Consider the following 25,393-nt stretch of genomic DNA (forward strand, 5'->3'; position numbering starts at 1 on the left):
AAAGCTGCGAAGGTCATTTTACGATGCAGTAAAGCACACGGCTATCGTTCCCGGATAAATCACGTTCCCTGCTGTGTCGCGACCACATGTGTTTAAGCCTGAGAAGCACTTCAGTTCCAAGGACAGAGAGACCAGTGGCCAGGAGCAGGCTCCTCGACCGCAGACCGTGGCTCCGCCCAGCTGGAAGGGGTCCACGGACCGCCGGGGCGGACGCTTTCCCCCAGAGCAGGGCTGAGCGCCGCCGTGAGAGCCGCGCGGGGCCGGGACGCACTCGCCTCTGCGGCCGCTTGGCCTGCGCGACGCTCCCTCTTGAAGCAGCAGAGACGGCAAATCCTCTCTCCACGCCGGGCGCCCCACCCTGAGGCCCAGCCCGGCTGGGGGTCCCTGCGGGCCTTCCGAGGTGTGCTCCTCCCCGTGACTGCCACAGAGCCTGAATGACTCTGGTTTCTTGCAAACACCACACGGTGTCTCAAACCTGCCACACCTCCACAGGGTGCAGGAGGCCTCGTCTGAGACGGGAACCCGGGGTCTGGGGCAGGCGAGTCCCACCCACCACTCCCTACAGCCCCTCTCGGGGGCATCACGCCCTGCCAGGCCTTTGCAAGGCTGCTCCCCCTGCTGGGACGCCAGCTCGTGGGCTCCAAGACCCGGATGTCACTTCTTCTGAGAAGTCTTCCCTGATTTCTGAGCTGGCCGTCACCCAGCCCCACTCTGGGCTCCCACGGTGAACTGTCTCATGCACATTGGTCTTCTGTGTGCAAGTCTGGCTCCCAGTCCTGGGTGGGGGGCACCCCCAGTGCAGGCACCTAACCCCAGGCCCGCCCAGGAGTTGGGCAGGTATGAGAACCAAGGAGCAGCTCCAGGCTCCCGGGAGCACCCGGAATGAAGCAGGGGGTCACAGGGAGGGATAGGCCATTATGCAAATACAAGGTTCTCATCAGCAGGGCAATTTAAAGACAGGCCTCTCATTTTGGGCTTAGTTTGCTTGATAAAGCGTTTTTTAAGTGGCAATATTTTGTGCTAATTTTTTCGAGCAGCTGCTCTATTATCTGATTATACATTATTCAGTGATCTCAGAAGTGAGCTTAGAGCACTTGAGGGCAGAATCTCAGTCCAGGATCAGCCACTCAAGCCCGGGGCTCTGCCTTGCTCCCGGAGTGCTGTCTGGATCAAGATCTGGGCTGCCCGCAGGGGCCAGAGGACGGGCCGCGCCTACACTCTGCAAAAGGGACGCTCAGCTGCTCCAGACCCAACGCTGTGCTGAAACACGCGCCAGGCTAGACATTGCTTTGGATACAATGGGTTAAGTGAAAATACATTCGTAAAATTCACTTCACCTGTTTCTTTCTCTCTTAAATGTGACTACAAGAGAACTTACAACCACCCAGGCGGCCCGTATTGGACAGCACTGCTGTGGCCACTTGGGAACTGCAGAGGCCACATTCCCGGTAGAATGGGAGGCAGGGACCCCCGTCCCTGCCTGGGAGCTCGCAGTGTGCCCACTGGGCACCGTGCTATCCCAGTGCCACCGCGAACCCTCCCGCAGACACCGACACTGGGTGTTACACACAGGGAAACCGGGGTGCGGAGCCTGGGTAACCCGCCGGAGGCCACACGGTGGGACACGCCAGAGCCCGGGCACCAGGTCTGCCCAGAGACGCCCGCAGCTGCTTGGGGAACAAGGCAGACTCCTGCGTGCGGCCCGGACGGTGCGCCGGCTTTAGGGGTGGGCCCTCAGCGTGGGGCAGCACCTGTGGGCTGCGGCCGCAGGGCCCTCAGTAGCCCGCCGGGTGCCACTGGGGCGGTGAGGGCTGGAGACCCCCCGGTAGAAGCAGCCCCTCCAGGAAGTATCCTGAGAGGGGCCCGCGTGGGAGACGCACGCCTCTCCTCCGGGGACGCCCGCGCTCGCCCCTCTGGCCACCCCCGCCTCCCGCTGCGCGGAACCCCAGGTCCTGGGAGGCAGGGGCACGCCTCCTTCCCCTTGACAGTTCCAGCTCCTGGTCTCGAGCTGACACGGAAAGTGCGGAGTAACCAGTTGGCGGCTGAACACACACAATGACCGACTGGCTGGCTGGCTGAACGGAAGCGTTCTTCAGGCCTGCGCACCTGGCGGTCCCTCAGTGGCGACCCAGACGCCCCCAGGCTCCCACGAGGTGGGTGAGCCACGTGTGGAGCGAGTGCGTGACCTTCCCCCAAGCAGCTGCAGGACGCCGGAGGTCTGGGAGACGCCCCTAGAAACACAAGGTGATCATCATTCCTGACGCCTGGCCAAAGCCCAAGGGAAGAATTAGCCACTTCTGCCGGAGACGTCGCTCCCGTGCTCCCCGCTGCTGCCTGGCCTCAGACCCAGGCCGCTGCCCCGGCTCCAGCCTTTAGGATCCACAGCCGCGTTCCCTCGCCCGCAGAGGCCAGGTAAGAAGTGACATTTCTGTTTCCGTCTTGTAAATTGCCATAATGGATAAATACTAATCCCAAGTCCGCAGAGACAAGATGCTGGGAAATCTTGATTTTCAGCGAAAGGAGAAGAGGGGAGCATGAAAAACGTATTAAAACGGAGCCTCTGGGACCAAACCACAAGGTAAAGGCTCAAAGTCATCCCCTTCCCTACAATCTATGATTTAGGTTTGCGGAAGCTGCAGCCGTGAGGGGCTCACTGGGTCAAAGAGGAAGGTCACAGAGTAACATCGCTGAACTGGGCAAAGCCACACGTCGCCCGGCTGGCTTCTCCGTGCGAGAGGAATGTACGTTTTGGTTTGAGAGGCCGGTCACGACCGAGACAGGCAGAGAAGGGGGAAACGGGCCCCCTGGGGCCGCCGCGTCAGTAGCTGTCCAGGAGTCTTCAAAACTGAATGTGCAGCGCACGCCACTGGGGACAGGCAGCGGCCCGGGGATGGCGGCGAAGTGGGGCCAGGGCGTCTCATGCCAGGTCCGGGCGCACAAAGCCGGCACGGTCCCGGTCCTCCTGGAGCCCTCAGCTTCTGCTGACCGCTGAGGCGTGTTTCTGGAGGGCACAGACCCCCCCACCCTCAGCTCGGTGACTTAGGAGAAATGGCAGATCAGGGCCTCACATCCAGGACTGGGCAGGGGGTTCCCCTGACTCCGGGGGGCACTGACTGCCTGGTGGGGGGTGAGGGCACAGAGTCTGCCACTCTCTAGCTGGGTGATGTGGGCCAGCAGCTCCCCTCTGGAGGCCTCAGTTTCCTTATCTGTAAAGTAGGGGCACAAGGAGATGGCGGGGGTGGGTGGGGCTGTAAACAGAAGTCCCAGCAGGGCCCAGCCCCATGAAAGCTCTGTAAGCACCGCCCACATCACTGCCATCATCACCTGGGGGGCGCTGTTAGGCCGTGTGCACCAGGTGAGTACTGCTAGGGGCCGAAGATGGCCGGGGCAGGGGGTGACACGGAGACGCAGGCCAGCCTACGGCGGACAGACCTTCCCCACCCGATCACAGTGCACCCCACCAACAGCCCAAGGCCAAACAGGTGTGTGGCGGCTCGGCGGTGCATGGGGGGTGGGATGCTGGCCAGACCAGTGGAGTACGGGGTCTTCCCAAAGCAGGGGACACTTAGGCCTGGAGTTGGCAGACAGAAGGACTGGCAAGGTGGAAAACGCCAGGAAGGGAGGGTGGGAGGCAGCTCCAGCCCTGAGCTCAGCACGCAAGGAGGCGGCAGGTGGGCTGGGACCCTGGGCCCTCCTCCAGCTGTGCCTCTCTGGGCCTGGGTCCCCTCCCTCCCTGCAGGGTGGGTGCGCAGCCGTCACCTAGCCCCGCCCTGCGGGTCGGAGGGCATTTTTCTCGACATGTTCTCAGTCCCCCTCTGACTGCTGGGACCGATCTGGGTGGGCGCCGGCATCCAGGTGGGGAGTTCCGGGCCCTGGCTGTGACGGGTGCAGGCCCCACTTCTCCCCGTGGGGAGCTCTCCACCCTCCGACCCACAGTGGGGTCGACCAGGTGTCCCAAGGAGTGCCACGATGCACACTGGGGCCACCCTGGGGCCCTGGAGTCAGCCCAGTGCCTGGAAGCCGGGCCGGCGGCAGTTCCGCCCACTGGCCGGTGAGGCGTTTCATTCACAGAATCATGTGAGACGGGCCGCCAGCTTGGTGTCCACGTGCTGATGCTTCAACGACTCAAATTATTTAAATGGATGGGGGACCCTGCGAAGAATGTCTGCCTGGGTCCCCTACCCTAGAGGTGGCCCCCGACAAAAGGGCGGGCAACAAGCTGGAGGCCTCGCACTGCAGCGGCACAGTAAACACGGCTCCTCCTCCGATCCCGAGTCCGTGCCGTGAGAGGGAGGCAGACAGGAGGCGAGTGTTCCCAGCAGGAGCAGCCGTTTGCCCGGGAACAAAGAAACAGGAGCAAGGCCCCATTGGCAGGAAGCTGGGGAGGAGGGTCCTCGGCCTGGCCTGAAGGGCAGTGCGCCAGCCAGGTCAGGAGCCACTAGGGACCACCCCATGACCTGGGCAAGCCCGTCACCTCCCAGGCCTCTCCGTCCCCCTCCTGCAGGATGGGGAAGCCCCCCCACCTCCCTCCCACTGCCCCTTCTCGGAGCTGCAGGCCACAGGGCCCCACCCCCGGCCACAGCTGACCACGCAGAGCCCAGAGATCTCTTCTGGAAGAGCCAGGGGTTCCTGCCAGTCCCTGGGGGCTCCAGGACCCGAAGGTGAGACAGCTGGGGAGGGGTGCTCATGGCACAGAACACAGAAATCCTCAGAGAGAGGAATGGAGCAGACACAAAGCAGGCAAAGATGGGGCCACCGGGAGAAGGGGAGACGCCCCAGTGGCTTCAGGTGGCCTGGCCCCTGTCTGGCCCCACGTCGGGCCACGAGGCAACCCTGAACCGCCAACCACCTTTGTGTGGCCTGTGCTCCAGGGGCTCCTGCTTTTGGGAACACCAGCCCCCACTCTGAGACACAGACTCAAAGGGCCGAGCCAGCCCCACTTCCCAGCCCTCCTCACATCTGACCCGGGGCAGTCAGGCCACTGCCAGGTCACCCCAGGCAAGCTGGGAGCCTCCTAGAATGCGGGTGAAGAACTCACCCACGAGACCCCACTCGGGCCCACGGGAGCCGCACTGCCAGCACCCCCGCGGGGATGCCGGGCAGGACAGCCACGGCCGGCTCCCCGCGCGGGGGCCGCTGTGTGCGGCCCCTCGGCCCCGGCCCCCCTCCCGCCGCTCCTTACTCTGCCAGCTCCTCCAGGCTGCGGTAGACGTCATCATCGTTCTCCGCGGTCTCCTCCGAGGGAAAGGGCCTGCGGAAGAGGAGACGAGAGGGCGTGAGCGGGTCTCGGTGGCATCGCTGCCCCCGGCCTGCCGTCCACCACGGGCGGGCCCCTGGAGCGGGCGCCCTGCTGGGCCCTGCCCGGAGGCGCGGGCAGGCTTCTGTCTGCTCTCCCGTGGAAGGAGACCGGAGCCACATCACAGGGCTGTGTGTCACAGGACCCCCGGCGGAGGTGCGGAGAGTGAGGACACCGTGCCCAGCTCAGCCCCGGACACTGCACTGTCCGTCCCTCTCTCCAGGCCCCCACGTCTCTGCTGACAAACGAGGGGGCCGGGCCAGGGACAGTAGGACGCTTCCGTCCACGTGACTATCGTGCCTGCACACATCCGAGGAACTCCAGAAACAGGGTGTGGGGCTCCCCCCGGCACCCTGGGCGTGCAGCACGGGAACCTGCCCCCAGGAGACAGCAGGTGGGCCACCAGTGCCCTCATGCACAGCCCTGCCCGTGGGGGGACAGCTGTCCGCACCCCAGGTCTCTCTGGCCGGAAGAGCACGTCTGCTCATACGTGGGTACAGCTGCCTCTTGAACACCGGGCGGGGGACCTGGCGGCGAGCCGACCTCCTCGGCCAGCACCACCGAGGGCCTGCGCCCTGCCTCTTCCAGCCGTGCTCCCATCAGCCTGACGGGCAGCATCGCACCCCCTGGGGGCTGGACAGACATGCCAATTCTCAGGCCCCATCCCAGGCCCAGGGGGCTCAGGATTGCCAAGGGTGGAGCCCAGGAATCGGGGTTTTCATAAGGCCGGGGTGACTCCTTCACGTGCTGGGCTCTGCTGTAAAGCCCTGTGCTCTGAAGTCCCTCGGGCAGGTTTACCTGCCCCGCTCTGCCAGGGGCTCCCTGAGAGACCTGGGTAGCAATGTCCTTCTGTGTAAGGTTGTCCGTGGGGAGGTCTCTAAGGTCCTTCTTGCCTCCAGGGCCCCGAGAGCCCAGACTTGGCCTCAACACCCTTGTGGCTGGCTCGGACCCTTCCCAGAGCAGGGGAATCCAAGGTCAGGGGCACAGGCTTGAGGAGGCAGAGTGGGGCAGGGCTACGTCTTGTCAGATGTTGAAAACAGGTCAGCATGCTGGGACTGCACTCAAGATGAAAGTAACTATTTCCATTTAGAGCTCCATTTAGAATTTCTAATAATGAGGGAGCATCTGTGTTCTGCTTTATGAACCGAAACCTTCCATTTTCCGGCTCAGGGTGTCAGCAAATCCACGGCATGCACACCACCTGTCGCTCTGGATGTGCCCCGGCAGACATCACTAGTCAACTGCCTACTCCTACCCTCGAAGCCCAGTTCTTAACACAGGGCTCTCCCCCTCAAGCAGACTAGGCACTCAGAGGCAACGCACCTGCTCTGCAAGTGAGCTAGGGCAGAGGCAGGGAAGGAGAGGAAAGGTTTTGGAGTGAGGCACACCCAGGCGGACCTGACTCCTAGGTCCTAGGAGAGCAAAGTGACCCCTTACGCTGGGCTGTGTGAAGACTCGCTGAAAACGAGGCCCCCAAGTGGGAGCTGCTACTTATCATTTCTGTGCATCCTCCTCCTCCAGACTAACTACCATCACCCAAGAAAATCAACTTCTGGTGCCTCATTAGGGCCTGAGAGCCCGGTATCCAGAATATTTCAGCGTCTTGTTTCCTTCCAGACAAACAGAAAGTTGGGGTTCACTAAAATAAGACAGAGTAGTCGTTTCAAAACATTTTGTCTCTTTTTAAAAAAAGAAATTGATCTTGTGTGTGTGTGATTTCCTTATAATTTCCCTTTTCTGCGTCTCTGTCAGTGTCTTGGTTTACACCTCTTTTCATCTCCTTCATCTGTCCTACCCGACCGAGATGAAACAGGAATGTTAAAGTCAGGAGAATTACCCTGCTGCCCACAAAACCCATCCTGCTTTTGTTCCAACACCCCTACTGGGGGCTACAAATCCCCTCGAGAACGAAGCTGCAAATCCAATTAATTTCTGCCATCGCCAAACAAAGACAGGCTATAGCCGGAGTGGGGAGGAGCGGACCGGGGAGACCGCCTGCCAGGGATGTCGTGGAGCCTCGCACCCTGGCTGCTGGGACGGGAATGCAGGGGGTGAGGAGGCCGTGCCGACCACCTGGCCTCCCTCTGCTCCCCTGTCCTGTCCCCACTGCCCGGGGTCCACTCTACCTGAGCCTCTCTACCTGCTCTTCCCTCTGCCTTCAGCCCCCGCCTGTCCCATTCCCCCAGGTCCCGCTCTACCTCATATGGGAAGATGGGGCCACTCTCTCAGCCTGGGTCCACTTCTGCCTAGCAGAGTCCACACTAGAGAGGCATGGATGGATGGATGGCAGACAGACGGGTGGGTGGATGGATAGACGGATGGATGGATGGATGGATGGATGTACAAACGGATGGATGGACAGATGGACAGGTGGATGGATGAGTGGGTGGACGGATGGATGGGTGGTTGGATGGATGGAAAGATGTCTGGGAGGACAGGTGGGTGGGAGGGGTGGACTTTGTGGGCTGATGGACAGATGAATGAGATAGTGAGTGAGCCAGTCGGGTAGGGGTGGGAGGATGGGCGGGTGGGTGAACTGGTTGGGGAATGGATGAGGGGACAGACACACGGACATCAGATGTTCTCAAGCTGTTCACTCCCCCCCAGACAACAACAAACGGCCGTCCTGAATAAGACACGAGGAAGCATCTTCAAGACGTGCTTATGAGAAACCACACAGTGGTACCCAAGTCAGCCTGAGCTGTGACTTGACGACACCGACCCTGACTTAACACTGGGGTAACACATTTGCACAGAGGGCATTCAAGCAGTTTCTGGGGCCACATTCCAGCTGTAACTTCCAGCCCGGGAGGGGCTGGGCCAGGTGTGACTCTGTCCCTCCTTCTGTTGCAGGCACCAGCTGATTGCCCAGACCCACTATGCAGCATCTCCCCCCAGCCCCCTCTCCCTGGCTCAACAGGACATCCAGACGTTCCTGGTGGAGTTAATTTGCTCTTTAAGAGGAGGGGATGAGAATCAAGTGTGGTGAAACCGCACAGAAACGACCGTGGGTCAGACACCAGAGGGCGGTCATCCAGGTCCCCGGGGCGTGGGCTGGGTTCCTCTCGTCCCATCAGACCTTCATGAGGACGCATTTCCTCGAGCCTGGCTTCTGGGAAGCCAAGCTTCCCGCTTTCCCCACTGAGGGAATTAAGGGGATGCCCGAGCAGGAAGTGGAAAAGCTGTGAAGAAATTGCCAGCAGAGCCCACGCACTGGGCAGCGGGAAATCCACCCCGGCCAGACTCCTCACTCGTCCTCCTGGGCGGGGCGAGAGGCTCGAGCCACGCTTCCAGCTCCCCAGCCCAAACCGCGCCTCCCACCCCGAGGTCAGTTTCAGCGCCCAGCTGCTGTGAAGTCCCAGTGCCAGAGGTAGAGGGCCCCCAGCTGGAGGAAAAAGGCCTAAAAACAGGGCACCCCGCGTGGGCGGCTGAGACAGACCCCGGAAGAACAGAGGGCCGCCATTCCCACGCCAAACCCTGCCTTCCTCCCCGTCCCCCATCCATCGGGTATTTACTGGGCACCTGATCGGAGCTGGCCTGGGGGCTGCCATCCATCACTGGCCCAGGGAGAAGGCAAAGCCTGACCGTAGCCCTGAGTTCAACAAATCAGGCTCTGGTCCTTGCCTGCGGGACTTCTTGGAGAAGCTGCTAACAGCTGTGGCCTCTGAAAAGTGCCCGCTGGTGCGACTGTGCCGGCGGCCGTGTGGGAAACAGACACGTGGAGAAGGGGCACACCCGACGCTCTGGGGCCCTGGGTGGAGGTGTGAGCACAGGAGCCGTCGGACGGGAACGGGGAAGGTCCTGCGTGGCGGCAGCACGTTTGGTTTATCAGACAAAGACCAAAGGAGCCAATGAGAGGAGCTCCGAGCACAGAGGCCCCCTTGGGAGGAGGTCCCAGGCCTCCGGCTCCTGGGGAAGGACTCGCCCAGAGTCACGCTCCCTGCACTGCGGGGGCTGCGGGGCCTGGACGCGGGGCTCCGGGGGAGCTCGACCCGCCTGTCAGCGCTGATTTACTATCTTCTGGGCAGCAGCTGCCGCACCTCCCGTCTGAGTTTCACGCACTTCAAACCCAGCCCCAGCGCAGCACGCGGCGGGGCCCAGCCCAGCTGCCGTCTGGCGGCAGCCGGCCCTGCGTTATTCAATCCATCCTGGAGCCCCACGGGCAGGGCTGCTTCCCTGGGGGGCCCTCCACCCAGACCAGGGAGCCCCTGGTGCAAGGCAGGTACACATTTCGCTACTGCGCTGTCTGCAGAGGGCCCTGCCAGGACCCAGGCCGCTGCCCCCAGGCGCCACTGTCCCCCACCCTGGCGAGCAGCCAGAGCAGAGACCCCACTGCCTCTGTCACTCTCATCTTCGGGGAGGCCTTGTGGGAGGAGCTAAGAGCCAGGCCTCTGTAGATAACAGATCCGGGTTCAAACCCCAGCTCTGCTGCAGACTCGCTGTGTGACACTGAGCAGGGCACTCTCCCTCTCTGAGCCAGCTTCCCCAGCTGTGGGATGGGAGTAGTGGTGAGTGTTAAGATCAAAGGAGAACACACAAGCCAAGTCTCGGCCCAGGTCCTTGCTCCCAGCAAGTGTCCCATGAGAGCCTGGGCCACTGTCCCTCCCCTTCCCGCGGTTCATCCTGGAGCCCACCTGCAAGTCCAGGGCCTCAGACACAGGCAGTCCCCCGCCTCCCCACGGCCTCTCAGTGGGCCCACGCCAGGTTTCCGCTACAGCTGGAAAGTGCCCCTCGCCCGGGGCGCCTCCAGGACCGCCACCAGGTCCTCCCACCCAGTGCCTCCAGGGAAGCACGCCCCGCAAACGAACGTGAACGTTCACACTCGGGAGGTAAGAAAGCTTCGGGTCCGAGCGTGGCTCCGACCGCCTAGCGGCACTCGGAGAATCTAGGGCACCGGGTTTATTTTCCCACCTCTGCTGGCGTTTCAGATGCAAGGGATCCGGGCTTGAGGCACCTCAACTCCTCCCTGCACTTGGCACATGCTGGGAAGAAGGCAGAATCCTGACTCACAGGAAAGCGCTCCCTGCGAAGAAGATCCATGTTTACCAGCAGCCTTACAGAGCAGCGCCATCGGCAGACGCCCTGGTCCTCCTTGCCCACTCCGGTGCGTCCAACAGGAAGGGCGGGGCCTTGGGTTCCTGGGTTCACATACTGGAGGGGGAGACCAGCCCGCGGCCCCCCAAGAGCAGACTTGGCCTTGGAGGCCTGAGGGTGCTCAGCTCCTGGCATCTGTCCTCTAGGGGCGACCACTGGCCAGCTTGTGCAGGACCAGGGATGCAGGAATTCCAGTGCTAGCGCCGGGACAAGCCAGCCGCTCCAGTCCCGCACGCGGAGGACCGGCAGCACCTGAGAGCCCTCGGAGGTCACTCCTCTGGCCCGGACAAGCTTCCTGTTCCAAAGGTGGCCTCAGAATTAGGTGCGACGCGGCTGGGGGAGGTCCTGGCACCAGGCCTGGCACGGACACCACCACACTCAGCCGCACCTCACCAGCTGTGATCAGGGGCCCAGGCAGGTGCAGGGTGAGCAGAAGAGGGCGCATGGGTGGGAGGGGTGGGGGAGCAGCTACCCGGGGCGCCGGGCACTGGGCCACACCGCCGGTGTACCACTTTGCTGGGGAACCGGCAGCCAGGCAAACTTTAAAGTCACATCAAACCGCAGCCTGAAGGCCCTGACAGGCCCGTTTAATTATTCAAAGAGTCACCTGGGTGACGCCTGCTAATTGGCTGGGAGGCGTTGAAGCACTGGGTTTTGCTTATTAAAAACAGCTCCCCGGCTAAACAGCCCAGCTGCCCGAACAAGCCGAAGGACCTCGTTTCTCTCTTCAGCCCACCAGGCACCCGTGCAGACAGGCCATCACGTCAGGGGCTGTGCCGGGCCGTGCCCCGCTTCCCACCACACCTACACTCGGCTCGGGCTGCGCATGCGCTGTGCCAGAGAGGCGGGGACCCACGCCCACACCCCCAGGAAGGTCGCACAGGGCAGAAGGGCGCGAGGACGGCCACAAAGGCCCAGGGATAGGTGGAGGAGGGACATCGGGAGGGCCTCCCACAGGAGGTGCCAGGGAGCTGATCTGGAGAGAAGTCTAATTGGAGTTCAGAGTTCTGGCCTGTGTCAGACAGACGGGGCTGGAATCCGCCATCTGGCTTCCTAGCCCCTGAGTTCGCCAGGGGACCTGAGTTAACGCCTCTGTAAGATGGGGACAGACCACTTGCATTTTGTGACACTTCAGGAGAAACAGTGCAGACATGCCTCCTGCAGGGCCTGACACTAAAGGAGGTGAAGGCGAGGGTGACAGTGGACGTGGTCAAGATCTAGGGGCTGCAGGAGGCAGAGGTGAGCACGTCACCTGCACACTCGGGGACGGGCAGGCTCAGAGGCTGCAGGGCCGGGTGGGGCAGGAGTCCAGTGGGGGCCAGGGCTGAGGGACAGAGTGACAGATGCCACTCAGGTGTCACCACTAAGACCTCAAGCCAAAGGCAGCACCAAGGTAGGAAGGTTCTCGGTCTCCCTGTGTCGTGTGCAGAGGCAGGCCCAGCAGACATGTGGGTTGGGGAGGAGGTGCAGCCGGCCTCGGGCTACTGGGGGAGACCCGAGTGAACCCCCAGGTCCCAGCCAGGCTGTCCCTGCCCTTGCTTCCAGAATCCCAGAGAGACAGAAGAGGACACGGACCTCGGGACAGGAAAGGATGGTTCCCCCTCCCCAGCCGGTCATCCGAGGGAGGGGGCGCCTGGGGCTGCTGCTGACTGACAGAGGAACGCGGTTTCTCGGCAGCTGCGAAGCTGAATATAGTTTGGTTTTCCGACAGCTTCTCGGAACGGCAGCAGTTTGGAGCAGAAAGGCCAGCGGGTCAGCAGGGCCGTCTCCCCCTGGGAGCGAGGTCCAGCCTCCTGCAGCCACTCGGCTGCTTTCTTGCCCTGCCACCTTGACCTCTTCCCGGGGACACCTGCCAGGCCGAGGCGGACATCCCGGCGGCCTGCCAGGGTCCCGCCCGGATAGAATGCTCTGGAAACACCCCCTGGGGAATAGGAGGCACCACAGAGCCCGCCGTGGGCCTGCACAGAGAGGCCACACAGCCCAGGCTTCCCAGAGCCACAGCCTGAATGCCCCTCGGACAGATTCTGCTTCCAGCCCGCAGGCCAAGGTCTCATGCACCCCCGCCTTCACCAGCAGAAAACCACAGCACACTCTGCACAAAACATTTCCGAACTGGTCACTGACAGGCCAGATGCCCTTGGCTGGGGGAACCGCACCCAAGCGCAGACAGGCCAGGCAGGGAGAGGCGGCGGCTGGGAGACAGCACTGTAGGGCAGGGATGGATGAGGGCAGGCCCGGTCCCAAGAAGAAGCAGGCCGGGCGGGTGGCTCTGCCCAAGGTTCCAGAGCCCGTGGGCCGCAGGGCAGGGTGGGGGCCACCTCCTGGCCCTCAGCTTGACACTCAGTGCCCTGACAATGGCCCCGATGCCCCAAACTGCTCCGCACCAGGGCAGCTGAGCCTGGATGGAAACCCGTGCCCTCCCACACCAGGGAACACGCTGCCCTTTCCTCCTTCTCCACGACCAAGGCTGTCTGCTCCCGTCGTGCCCCTGCCAGCCCAGGACGGCCTGTAGCAGCAGAGCTCGTGACACTTCCTGACCTCCCTCTGCCCCCAGGCACCGCCCGGGCTTCTCTGGGACACGGTGACAGTGGCCCGTCCGGGCTCACGTCTGGGCACAGCAGTGAGAGGCAGAAAGAAACAGACTGAAAACTTGCTGTGCCAGGTGGGCATCCGACCCACACTGCGGGCTCTGGACGGAGACCACAGCAGCAGACGGCACAGTGAGTCCACGCTGGGAAAGTGCACCCACCTCATAAACACACGAAAGCTCGGAGACTCTGTGGGGACCCTCCTCGGGGGCCCGCTCAGGGTTCCTAGAGACCACCAAGCAGCTGCGTGGCCTCAGGCAAGGACCTCCTCTCTCTGAGCCATGTCTGCCACTTCTGAGAACAGACTGCGGCTGGAGGGCTGGGGTCAGAGCCAGGGGTGCTCCTCTCCCCTCCCCCAACTGCCCGCCTGTCTGCTGGGATGAAGGGTCAGCCCAGTGGCCCTTCCACCAAGTTCTAGAAAGGCCTCTGCAGGCCCCCAGGACCTGCCCACCCCTCTGTGGTGGACCCACCAGGACAGAGAAGGCAAACCTGGGCCTGCCCGCAATCACCTCCTCCCCTTGCCATCCGCTCTGGTCGTGGCAGGCATCACTAGCCAATCACATGTTCTCTCTGGCAGAGCGGGGATGGATCGAACTCCAGGGGGAAGACTGGTCTGTGGACTCCAGTTAGAGAAGCAGGCCATCTTCCTGGGGGACCTCCACCCAGCCCTCCTTCTCGCACCTGCTGCCCAGAGGTGGGGTCAGCCCCGGGGCAGTCAGGCTGAGCCTCCACCCCCGGCTGGGGGGCACACCCACCCAGCTGAAAGGACACAACTGAAACCCAAGCCCTTCCCCTGCTTCACAGACAAGGGGTTCACAAGGCCTCAGGGTGGGGTGCCCTCAGTTTCCCCCGGTCAGTCAAGACAGCCGCCCACAAGACAGGGCGCCAAGGCTCAGAGGTGGAGACAGCTGACCAAAGAGACGAGCCAGGAAGTGGCAGGGCCAGACCTGGAGCCAGGACCACCCCCAGGAGGGCCACAGCGGGGAGGAAGCCGGTGGGGAAGGAGCCCGCGCCCCTCACCCCTGCCCAGGTGTCCGCAGTATCTTGGGCTGCAGCCCCTGGCCACCCTGTGGGACAGACCAGCCGAAGGGCCTGGGGTGTCACTCCCTGCACCGCCAGCACCGCCCGTGGCCTGTCAGGCCCCCGCTCCTCTCCCGTCACAACCCCTCCTCCGAGCCTCCACCCGTCCTGGCTGCACCTCCACCCCAGCCCCTCACTGGTCCTGGGCTCCACCCTGGAGGCCCTGTGGGGACGTTTCTGGACAGAATCTCCAAGGACACTGCCCTGATGAAGCCCCCTCCCACAAGGGCTTCCCCACACACTCAGACCGGAGACCCCGCCCCCATCCTGCCCACCACTCCCAGCACGGTCTCCCTCCCACACCCTCCCTGGTGCTCCTGTCCCCCTACAAGGCCCCCTCTATCCCACAGGGACACCAAGCACGACCCCTCCCTGAGCCTCCACTGCCCAGACCTGTCCACATGGCTCTGCTCACTCTTCAGAGGACAGAGCCAGATCGAACGCTGCCTTGTCTGGGAGGTGCACTGACCACTGCATCTGAGCACCTCCATCCCATCCCTTTGCCATTCCCCCACCAGGCTTGTCCCCCTAGAGCCCGGGCCCCGAGAAGGCAGCACGCAGTAGCTGCACGTGACTGGTGACAGTCCAGGACACGAGGGGACAGCTGAGTGCCAGGGTTCCAGCACCGGGTGGCTTCGGGCTTATGTGAGGACAGGGACAGAGCTGCCGCCCCACACTGTGCCCTGGGGCATCTGGCTTGGCCAGTTTGGAGCAGAGAACTGGGCCGCAGTGCTTCTGGATGGCGCCAGCCCCAGGTCTGGAGGCGGCCCTCAGCAGGGAGGGCTGGGTACCGGCCAGCTGTCCATCCCTACAATTGCTCACCTTGGAGTCTTTAGGGCCCAGGGCCCAGCCAAGCCTCAGGGCTGCACTCCAGGCCTCCGCTTTAATCAGAACCACTGGTGTCTCGCTGCTGCCCTCCTGGGGACGGGACACTCATTCCATCCCAACCCCGCTCCTGGGCTGCCGGGCAGAGTCCCAAGCTGGAGAGAGACGCAGGGCCCGTGGGTGCTGGAGGGCCGAGCACCCAGCCTCCCGAAGCCACCAAGCCCACCGGAGATGGGGCCAAGGCCAGAACAGCGCCTCCGCCATGAGTGGCCCTGCATCGTGGAGGGCCGGGACCTTCAGCGCTGGGTGGGGAAGGGCCTGCCTCAGTCCCCCCACCAGTGACCGCACTGAGAAAACAGAGCCTCGGCCGCCCCCAGAGTCAGCTCTGCCAGGGACTGAGGCTAGGAGGGGCCCAGAGACACCGGGGGCGGCAGATCTGCGCCCGTCAGTGCTGGACCCAGGCCCCGGGACCTCGGACTCCCGCTGGGAGATGGGAGGATGGAATCCCGGTTCCACCCCCACCACGTGGGCCACCCTGGGCGAGAGGTGCCGTCCGGGGCCTCCACCTCCTCTGCAAAGTGGGGCTGAAACCCTGATTCCCAGGGTCCAGGTGAGCACCAGTGAGCCCCTCCAAGGGACGGACGTGGCCTCACGCCTGTCGCTGCTGCTGTGATGGGGGTGGGGGGACACAGGAGGAGAGGCAGCTCTAGAAAGGCCGACGGAGCCACACAGGACACAGCCCTCAACCCCACGCCCCGACTGGTCACGTGACAGCGGTGAACCCAGCTACTGCCAGGGGCTGCTTAAGCCCGTGACTCTGCGTTGGAGGTCTGGGCGTCGGGGACCAAGCAGAGCTACGCGTGAAAGGTAAGTTAATCACCGTGTGACGTAACTTTATGAGACAGTAAAGAGGCGGAAGACCGAAGAGTCAGGACTGTGATCACTTCCTGGCGGGGCCGCCGGGGGCACGACCGGGGACAGGACTGGGGACTGGTGCCCCATGAGCTAGAAGGCGGGTTCCTGAGACTTAAAAAGAATTAAAAACTAAATAAATGAATAAATAAAAAGAGACGGGCTACTGGCTGGCACTGAGGGGCCCGGTCCACCCCGACAACAAGCATGGGTGCAGAGGAGGGACGCGACAGAGAACCAGGGAGAGACGGGCAACCCAAGTGACACTGCGGGGGACTGTCCCTTTACTAGCAAAGACCCTCTTCCGACCATGAGATGAGCAAGTCTCAGGCTTGTCCAAGCACCGTCTTCACACTTCGTAGCTGGATGGACCCAAAGCACCTGAGAGCCTTAGCAGACAACGCCGAATCTCGCGGTGTTTCTGATTCACCGGCTCGGCAGCCTCCTGCCAGGCTGAGCCTTGGGCCGGTCCCTCCCCACCGGCCACAGTGCGGCAGAGCTCAGGGCTGCACAGAGCACGGCTGACCTGGCCCCAGGGCTGGGCTGGGACCTGGCTAGCGACCAGCCTCGCGGCCACACCCCCCACACCTCCGGCCGCACGGGACGTCACCTTCTGTTCCAGAGCATTCTTAATGAGCTCACATCCCTTCCATGTATGTATAAATCCCACTGCAAAACATGACAAGACCTCCTCCTTGGTCTCTGAAAACGAGCCGATAATATTACACAGCTGCCCGATAAATGTTTAATGTGGTATTTGCTGAAGAGGCAGCCTTTGATTGCTTTGCTTGTTACAGAGTGAAGCCGTCCTGCTCCCTGGGGGAAGGGCCGGCCTGGAGGGGGCCGTGGCTCCGGTGCATGTGGAAACTCTCAGCACCTCCATCACTGAATGTCCTGGGGACAGGGCACCCGCCAATGAGGACACCACCATCCTTGGAAGCCCACTCTCCCATCCCTGCTCTCTGGAGGGGGTCTCCGAACCCCAACCCTCCCTGCCAGCTGCTGGCTGCCTTCTGGGTATTTAGGTCCCAGGCCGGCAGGGGCTAGAGGCTGAAGGACCCCTGCCTGGTCTCTCCCAGAGCCCGCTGCCCAGCAAAACTTGGGGCTTGAAACAACCAAAATTCATTCTCTCAGTGCTGGAGGCCAGAACTCCTAAATCGAGGTGCGGGCAGGGCCACAGGGGGCTGGAGAGGAGAAGCCCTCCGGCCTCTCCCAGCTCCTGGTGGCCCCAGACAGTCCTGGGCTTGGCAGCCTCGCTCCAGCCTCTGCCCTGCCTCCTTGTCCCTCCTCTGTCCCTGGGTCTCCTCTCTGTGTGTCTCTTACAAAGAAGGACACTGGCCATTGGATTTAAGGCCGACAGGGCAAGATCTTAAGTTTAATCACATCTGCAAAGACTTTTTCCCAAAAAGCTCATATTCACAAGTTCGGGGCACATCTTCTTGGGGTCACTGCTCACCGGCTACACCCCCAACCACGGGCTCACCTGAGGCTCCATGGGAGGCAGTGTCCTCAGACCTCGCTTTGAGAACCGTGCTCCAGCCGCTCTGCCCTGGCCCTGGGCTCTGACCACGGGCTCTGACCATGGGCGCTGACCATGGCCAAGGGAGCCTCCCCTTCAGAGACCAGGAAACAGGCTCAGGGCTAAGAAGCTTGCTGAAAATCACACCGGCAGCCCAGACCCGAGTGCCTCAGGCCAGCCCTTAACCCTGCGCCTCCGTGTTCTCCTCCTGTCCCTGCACCCTGCCCTGCACTCACCTGCCAGTGACCGGGGTCCAGTGTCCATCTCCCCACCTGACAGTGGCCAGTTCCCCCTGTTTTAGCGCCTGGCCCGGGGGCCAGCGTCCCCAGGCGTGGACAGAATGAATGAATGAGTGAATGAATGAGGAAATGAGTGAGTGAATGAACTGACAAATCCTGGGCCCAGGCACCACTGGCTCAGGCCCCAGTCTCCTCATGGGTGAAGTGCTGAGGGGGGCAGGTGTGGGAGCGCACAAAGGTCTGAAAGGCTGGGTTCTCAGCACCCCGAGCCAGGTCTCAACCCCCCCGTATTTTCGACCAGGAGGCAGCTCACGCTCCAGGAACTTACTCAAGCAACAGCTGATCCTCTTGTCTTGGCACAGGGACACCCGTCAGGGAGGATGGACCAGCCCACATGGCACATGGCACATGGCATCTCTCCCACCAGGATTCCGAACTTGGGTCCCCGGAGCCACCGGAGGAGTCCCGGGGGGCTGGTGTGACCCTCGTGAGCTGTAAACTGGAGCAGACAGGTGCCCCGGATGCACACAGCCCCCAACAGCTCTGTGTGCACTGCACGCGGCTGGGGCGCTGCCAGACACTCCCTCCACTGCGGCATTGGAATCGGGAAACACACACAGCCTGCCTCCGCCCTCACAGCCTCCAGGCGAGTGCAGGCAGAACCCCCCCCCAACGTGGACGAGGACGCTGAGACCCAGAGAGGCAGCTCCTCCTCGTCCCCCATCCCTCAGCGCCGGACCCACTGAGGGCAGAGCTGTGCTGACAATGGTGCAGACGCCACCTTCTGAATCCTGACAGCCACCCAGGGAAGGAGCCACAACAGTGGCCCCGCTGTACCGGGGGGGCCATGGAGCCCGGGGGGGGGGGCCGGACCCGGCATCCCCCCCCCCGAGCCGGCCAGGTCACTGCCAGGTGCACGCCTGCCCCCACAACACACTGCCGAGGGCCGACTCCATGCCGGGGAGCAGACGGGCCCAACTGATCTCTGCCAGGCCATGGAGGCCGTGACCTGGACCACTCACAGCAGCACCGTGTGGAGACCCACCGACCGACATTCACGTGGAAGAGAACAGAGGGAGGGGGGATGGCAGGACAGGGCACGGATGGAAAGGCCGCAGGACAGATGGGTGGAGCACAGGTGGGGGAGGTGGACAGACAAGTGGAAAGATGGTGGGTGGACGGACAGACGGGTGGACGGATGGATGGCCAGACACACAGCTGGTTGGCTGGACGGACAAAAGGACGTGCGGGCAGGTGAGGGGGGCTGTGTGGATGGAACGGAGCAGTTGTGGAGGGGACAATGACAAAACCCCATTAGCTCAGCCGAGCTCAGCCGGACGCCTGTTCTCTGTGGGCAAACTGACAGCACAGCCCAGTCCAGCCGACAAGGCCGCCGAAGGTCAGGGTGTGGGGCAAAGACAGAAATCCAGCTGCGTTTTGTCTAGTGAATGCCCCCTGCCCCCCGTGGGAGCCCGAGCCGGCCGCTCAGCCCCGGCCCGGCGGGCCTCCGGCCTCTCCTGGCCATCTCCAGCAAGAGCTAGCTCCCCGCTGCCCGGCACGAACTAGCCAGTTAAGATATTTTTAAACAAATGTGTCTCTTTCTGGCCCTCGTGCCCGCAGTGGAAGCAGCAGAGAGATGCGCCCACAGCGTTCCTTCGAAATTCTGTTCAGGGGCGGGTGACGGATTGAGAGGACGTGGCCTTCCTGGTGTCTGTGGTGTAGACGGGCTCAGTCAAAGTCTACCGGCCACCGCCTGTCAGGCACGGAGCCCGCTTCTTCCCTCAGGCCTTCCGACAGCCCCGCTCACAGACGGTGCCCAGGCTCAGCTGCAGGGGGTAACCACTCCGGTGTAGGGGAAGGATGCTGCGGGCCCTGGACCGTGGAGCAGTTTCAAAGGCTCCACAGTGCTGCCCGGGAGCACCTCCTGGTGGCCAGTGTGGACAGGACACAACCTTAGTGCCGCCAAGGTCAGCGTTCGGTTCTCCCCTTTGCCCCAGGTCGGAGTCTGAAATGCGTCTTGTGGGCTCCAAGGCGGGTGCCTTCCGGCGGCCCCGGGGAGGGTCTGTCCCTTGCCTTTCACATCTTCTAAGATGACCCGCATTCCTCGGCTTGCGGCCACATCACTCCGACCTCAGCTCTGTCTGCACATCTTCCTCAGACTTAAAATTACAAATGCAATTACATCTATAAAATCTTTATCCACAGAGAACCTCCTCCCTGTCACTGGGTCCAGAAGTTAGGAGGTGGACATATCTTTTTGGGGGGGTCCACCTTTCAGCCCACCACCCAGCCAGCTGCCCGTGGACATTTACAGAGTGTGGGGTCCTGCACTATCACGTTGCACTGCGCAGGCTCACAGCAGCCTGGAGTGGCCCGGGGAGCCTCCCCAGCCTGGAGGAGAAGAGACAGAGGCGCCAAGAGCATCCTGCCGAGACCCCCGTGGGCTGGGGGCACCCTAGCCTCACCTTTCAGCTTGTCACAGAGACGGTCTCGCCCTTTGCCATCTCTTCCTTCCTAGGGCTGTGATGACCCCCAACAGGACACCCCTCAGTCTGGGTGGCCGGTTACGGCTGCGACAAGGACTCGCATCCGCACACACTGGGCTGGACGGCCCGGCAGGAACCGCCCCGACCGCCGCCCGCCCCGCCCCCACCGCCGGCACCAGGCTGGGGCTCTTAGGTTAAGTCCCCCGTTCCTCAGCCTCTGAGCAGTGTGACTGGGGCTTTTGTGGAAAGTCAGCTCGTTATGCACAGAGCAAGGGTTGTGAAAATGGTCATTTTTTAAAGGAGCACGTTGGGCTCCCATCCAGCTGGAGAAGAAACGCGGAGGGGCTTCTTCAGGGCTGCGGGCTTCGTCTGTGGGCTTCCAAAACAGAAGAGCAGCTGAAGCAGCCCCTTTTGCGGACTGACAACGCCGCGGAACGCCCGCACACGGAGGGCCCAGGAGCGTTTTGTGTCAGCGACGGTGGCGCCCAGGATGTTAAATCACCTGTGAAAACCTCGCCTGAACCGTGGACAAGGAGAGATTGTTCAATCACGTTGTGCCACGGGGCAGCGGGAGCCTGTCTCTGGGCCGCGCCCCGCAGGACAGCAGCAGAGCGAAGCCCCCTCCGCAGTTCCACCAACCTCGCAAGGGCGCTCGCACCCACCCCGCCCCCAGGAGGAGTCCCTTCCGCCCTCCTGGGCTTCTCAGCCCCACCCTGCTGACCCACATCCCCCAGAGACATCAGGACGGGCGGGTCCTGTGCTTGTCCCCACCCCATCTGGAACCTGGTCTCCCGGACCCCAGCTCTGCAGGTCAGAGTCCACAACGGCTGGTCCACGGCGAGGGCTGCCCGCCTCGCTCCCCCCCCCCCTCCGGGGACTGTCAGGGACAAGAGGGCAGACACCTGGGGGCCGCGGGATTCTCTGAGGCTGAACTTTGCTAGAAAATTCAAGTGGGACTGAAACAGAGAGCAGGGAGATTCCTGCCGGGGGGCCTGCAGCCCTGAGCAGGCGGCCCCCGGCCCCGCCCAACGGGACAGACAAACTCGGCCCCTTCCTTGGAGGCCAAGCCCGGCTCTGAGCGCGGAGAGTGCATTCAGGTCGCAACGATCTGCGGAAGGACTAACTGGCTGATCTTGTTACCTAAATGGAAAGAGGTCCTGCAGCCTCAGTAACACGCTCGCGAGCTCTCCCTGGTGTGAACGCAAGCCTCTGCCTCCCCCCGCCCCCTCCAGCCGCCGCCAGCAGGCCACTGGACAGACAACCCATCACGCCCAGGGCTGAGACACAGGCAGCGTCTCTGCGCCAAGCCCCACTCTGACTGGGGGTGACCGGAGGGCCCGCACGCGGCAGCGCGCTCCGCGAAGCTCACCTGATGCCTTTGTTCTGGGCCAAGTTGTGAAGTGAGAGTCTGGACACCGCGGAGATGACCTGGGGGGAGACGAAAAGATGCTGCTGTAATATCGCAAGAAACCCGAAAGTCATCATAAAACCGTAACGCAGTGTATCGTAGACATTGGGAAACAGTTCACCGAACACTTTTCATCTCCGGTTAAAAAACAACCCACAGTGTAAGATGCTTCTGGCTAGACACCAGTTTTGTGTTTGTTGTGCAGAACATGTCATTGTGGCCGTGTCGTCATGGCACCCTAATATTTGCTGAGGGCTGCAGCACTCCCGGTGCAGGGCCCCGGAGGGGAGCAGGCGGGGCTCACGCCCCCTTCTGCCATCCCCCCACACCTGCCATTAAGCCCCTGCCGAGCCTTGTTCTCATCCAGTAAAGGGTCTGCCTCCCCAGGGCCACGAGCATGTCAGCAGACATCACACTGCGAAGCGTCCATCCCAGGCTGCTGCTCTGGAAGTTCCCGTATGATTAATGACCACCTCTGTTCACGGCAGGTGCGGATCCATTTCAGAGATGAGGAAACAGAGGCCTAGAGAGGCCAAGTGACTTCCCCACGTCACACAGCAGCTTGCGCACAGTGTAGATGCAAACATCTGAGTGCAGGGCTCCCTGCTCTTCCAGGCCCTCCTCTCCCTGGGTGACCATTTAATCAGAAGCTTGGCTCCCTGGGGGGGGGTCAGGGTATAGAAGGAAAACAGAAAACCCCACGTTCAGGCTGCATGGCGGATCCCAGCAGGCCCTCCCCGGACTGGCAGCCTTGGGGGGCTCAGGGAGGAGCAGTGGCCTTTCCCACTTCTGCAGCCCCGTGTCCAGCCTCCCCCAGTCACACAGGACCCGTCTGTCTGCCAGCCTCAGAAGCCTCAACGCAGCCACCCACAGATCTTCAAAAGGACAGGCGGCACGCAGGGAGGAGGCTCCACGGACAGCTGCTGGGACCCGGGAAGAGGCGAGGGCGGCGACGGATCCTGGAGCACCACACGCACGCGCATGCGGGAGGCTGAATGAGACTCACTCCAGGAGGGACGGGGCGCCCGCCGGGCCTGACCCCACCCACCGCGGAGACAGGGGCCAGCCTGGACTTTGAGAGTCCGCTGTGCGTGCAGGAGTTCATCTTTGTGTGTGTGCGCATGCATGTCCGAGGACAGGGAACACGAACGCGGCCCACGATGACCACTTGCTAAGTTCGTCGCCACCCTCTGCTGGGCACCGAGTGTCCCAGGAACTGAGCCCGACGGGCCTTGGACGCGCACCGTCCTGGCGAAGCCTCACACCCCTCCAAGGACAGGATCATGTGCGCGTGCAGGGAACAGGCAACTGAGGCCAGGACGCTTGCCCCAAACCCCCGCCCGGGACACAGGGCCAGGCTTCTTTCAGCCTACTCTCCTGACAGAGAGGTTTTCAAAGGGGGAGCAGAAAACCCCAAGCAGCACGGAGGGGCCCTTCCTCAGCTGGCGGGACGCGGACTCAGCCACGACAACGAGGGCTGCGTGCTGTCTTCTGGGGGGCTCTGTTCCAGGGGCCGGGACTCGCGGAAGCTATGAATCCAAGGAATGACACGGTTCTCCTGTGTTTTCTCAGACGAGACTCAATCAGCTTATTGTGCAGCTGCCCAGCCAGGGCGCCCATACTTGAGTGCTCCAAGAGGCCTTTCATAAATAATGAGTAACTTGACTTCTGCCATTATTCTTGGCTTTTAAGGGCTCTAAATATTTAGGAAGGACAAAAATTAAAGCAATACTGCTTTACAGCCTTCTAGTTATTGGACAGAACGCTAGAAACGTTGGGGCTGAAGGGTTTGGCAACTGGAAAGCACACGAGCCAACCGTCTCCTGTGCCTCCTGTGGCAGACATCACCAATCAACCGCCACGCTCCTCCCCAACGAGCCAGACACGGGCTTGGAAGCCTACCTGCAGAGTCCGCACAAGGCACCAGCCACTGGGCAGCACTGGCACCGGGGACGAGACCTGTTTGCCGACCTGGACTCAGTGCCAAGGCTGAGTTTCGCACCGGTGGAGCCCAGGACAGAGAGGGGCTGCTGCAGTGAGCGAGCAAGGTCAGGAGACAGGTCTAGGCGCCCCTGGTCCCAGCGGACAGAGCAGCTTCTCCAGCCTCAGCCCTGACTCTCTGCTGCTTCACTCCAGTCCACAACCTGTCACTGGCGGTTCGTGAAGGGCTCCGCTCCGGGTTCCCACGCCACACAGGGGCAGCTCCTTCCACGGGGACGGCCGCCCCAGCTCTGCCAGACGCGCCTGTCCGTCACGCCACCTGGGCTGCACGTCTCCTCCCGGCTGGTGTCTGCAGGGATGGAGACTCTGGGGCTGAGCACGGGGAACCCCACTCCGGCGACCCAAGCCCCAGGGCAGGGGCTGCTGGGAGCAGACGTGGGGCCCGAAGAGTTGTGTGGGTCAGACGAGGGGTGGTGGCCCCCATGAAACATTGGGGAGCAGTGCGGCTCCCTGCAGGGGGGTGAAGCACCTCCCCAAGGCGCCTCTGGTGGGGGGTTGCCCCACCCCCAGGACACAGAGGAGCTGGGCTTCCCGGGAGACGTCTCTCTCCAGTGATGATCAAAACCCTTCCAGCCCCCGGCCCTGCCCACCCCGCTGACAGCGCAAATGTCAAAGGATGACATTTTCCCACTTTTTATCTCCACTTCTCCCGCATCCCTGACAATGAGTGAAAAGACACCCGCACCTGCTCCTCCTCCCCCGCCCTGCCCCCTCCTCCCTCCACACACGAGCGGCTCAGAGACCCGCCGGGGCCCAGGCTGCCTCAGCGCCGGGCAAGCAAAGGAACGTGTGTGCAGGGCCGGGCAGGGGAGCACCGGGAGAAAGGTGTGCGCCTTCGGGGACCAGTCCCGCTGGGGCAGAAACGTGCACAGCCAGCTCCCTAAACCCACGGCTGTCTGCGCCGTCCCCTCAGCTCCACCCCCGCCTCGACCATGTCCTTTAATGTTGCATCTCCTTTAATACTCGGGGAAGGAGCAAGGAACAGAGGCCGGGAGGCCGGGGTGTGGGGTCTGCACCCTGGATCGCGGTCTTGGCCTGCGCTGACCCCGCGACTCTCCACCCGGTCTGCATTCAGGAGACGCCGAGACGCCAGCGGCCAACCAGCGTCCTCACAGGCATGGGAGGGGCTCTGGCAGGCAGACCCCCAGGCCCACCGCAAAGCCTTGGACAGAGGCCGGGCGACTCGGCCTCAAGACAGGGCGCCCGGCTTCTCCTCACGCTCGACTGTCTTGTTCACGTTCAAAGCCCCTCCTTGTCCTGGGAAAGCTCTCCGAGGTGGCCACAGGTGGCCTCTTTCCACTTCATCCCTCACGTGCTGGACGCAGCCATCGGCAGCGCACCCTTTCCGGCCCCGCTGGCATGAGCCTGCGCTGGGACACGGGTCTGTGCAGACGGATTCCGGGGGCTCTGCCCCCAGGGGCCCCAGCAGAGGCTGTGTGCGGGGGGTGGGGCTGGGGACCAGAGCAGGTCTGGGCTGCAGCCGGGGGCCTGCTGGGCGGGGGTGGGACGAGCCCAGGAAGTCCTGGGAGGAAGTCGGCCTCCCCCAGCCCCCCGCCTGTGCCACGGGGAGCAGGCTGCCTCTCCCGTGTGCCTCTGCGGGGCTCGGTGGCAGCAGGTGCTGGAACAGCTCCCAGAAGGGGGTTTTGCACAACCAGGGCAGCAAGCAGACGCAGCCTCGCCACCCCACTTACTCGAAACACACAGGAAGCGGGAAGCGCCTGCTTCGAGCTCCAGGCTCACGTGCTTGTTAGGATTTAAGATTTAAAGATCAGGACGACAGAGACCAGAGGCGGAGGGAGGGGTGGAGGGGCAGAGAGCGAGGGAATCCTTGACTTTAAAAAGCAGCATCGTTCGGGGGTCTCCTGGGGAGGCAGGGAGGGCAGCCCAAGGCCTCTGGGCAGCTCTGCACCCGCCGCCCCTTTGCTGGAGCCTCTGCTGAAACCTG

At 62.8% G+C, this 25,393-nt stretch overlaps 1 protein-coding gene across 6 annotated transcripts in view; it reads right to left on the reverse strand.

The window, feature by feature from the left end:
• The window catches only part of VAV2 (vav guanine nucleotide exchange factor 2), a 167,944-nt gene that overhangs the window by 52,726 nt on the left and 89,825 nt on the right, over positions 1-25,393 (reverse strand). For all 6 annotated transcript variants that reach the window (XM_064490738.1, XM_064490739.1, XM_064490741.1 and 3 more), the window contains exons 3-4: positions 21,409-21,467; positions 5,183-5,251 (exon numbers count right to left, since the gene is read on the reverse strand). In XM_064490738.1, the coding sequence (XP_064346808.1) occupies positions 5,183-5,251; positions 21,409-21,467 (128 nt within the window). The remainder of the gene's footprint in view (positions 1-5,182; positions 5,252-21,408; positions 21,468-25,393) is intronic.

Source organism: Camelus dromedarius, chromosome 10 (genome assembly GCF_036321535.1).
Source record: "Camelus dromedarius isolate mCamDro1 chromosome 10, mCamDro1.pat, whole genome shotgun sequence".
NCBI lineage: Eukaryota > Metazoa > Chordata > Mammalia > Artiodactyla > Camelidae > Camelus > Camelus dromedarius.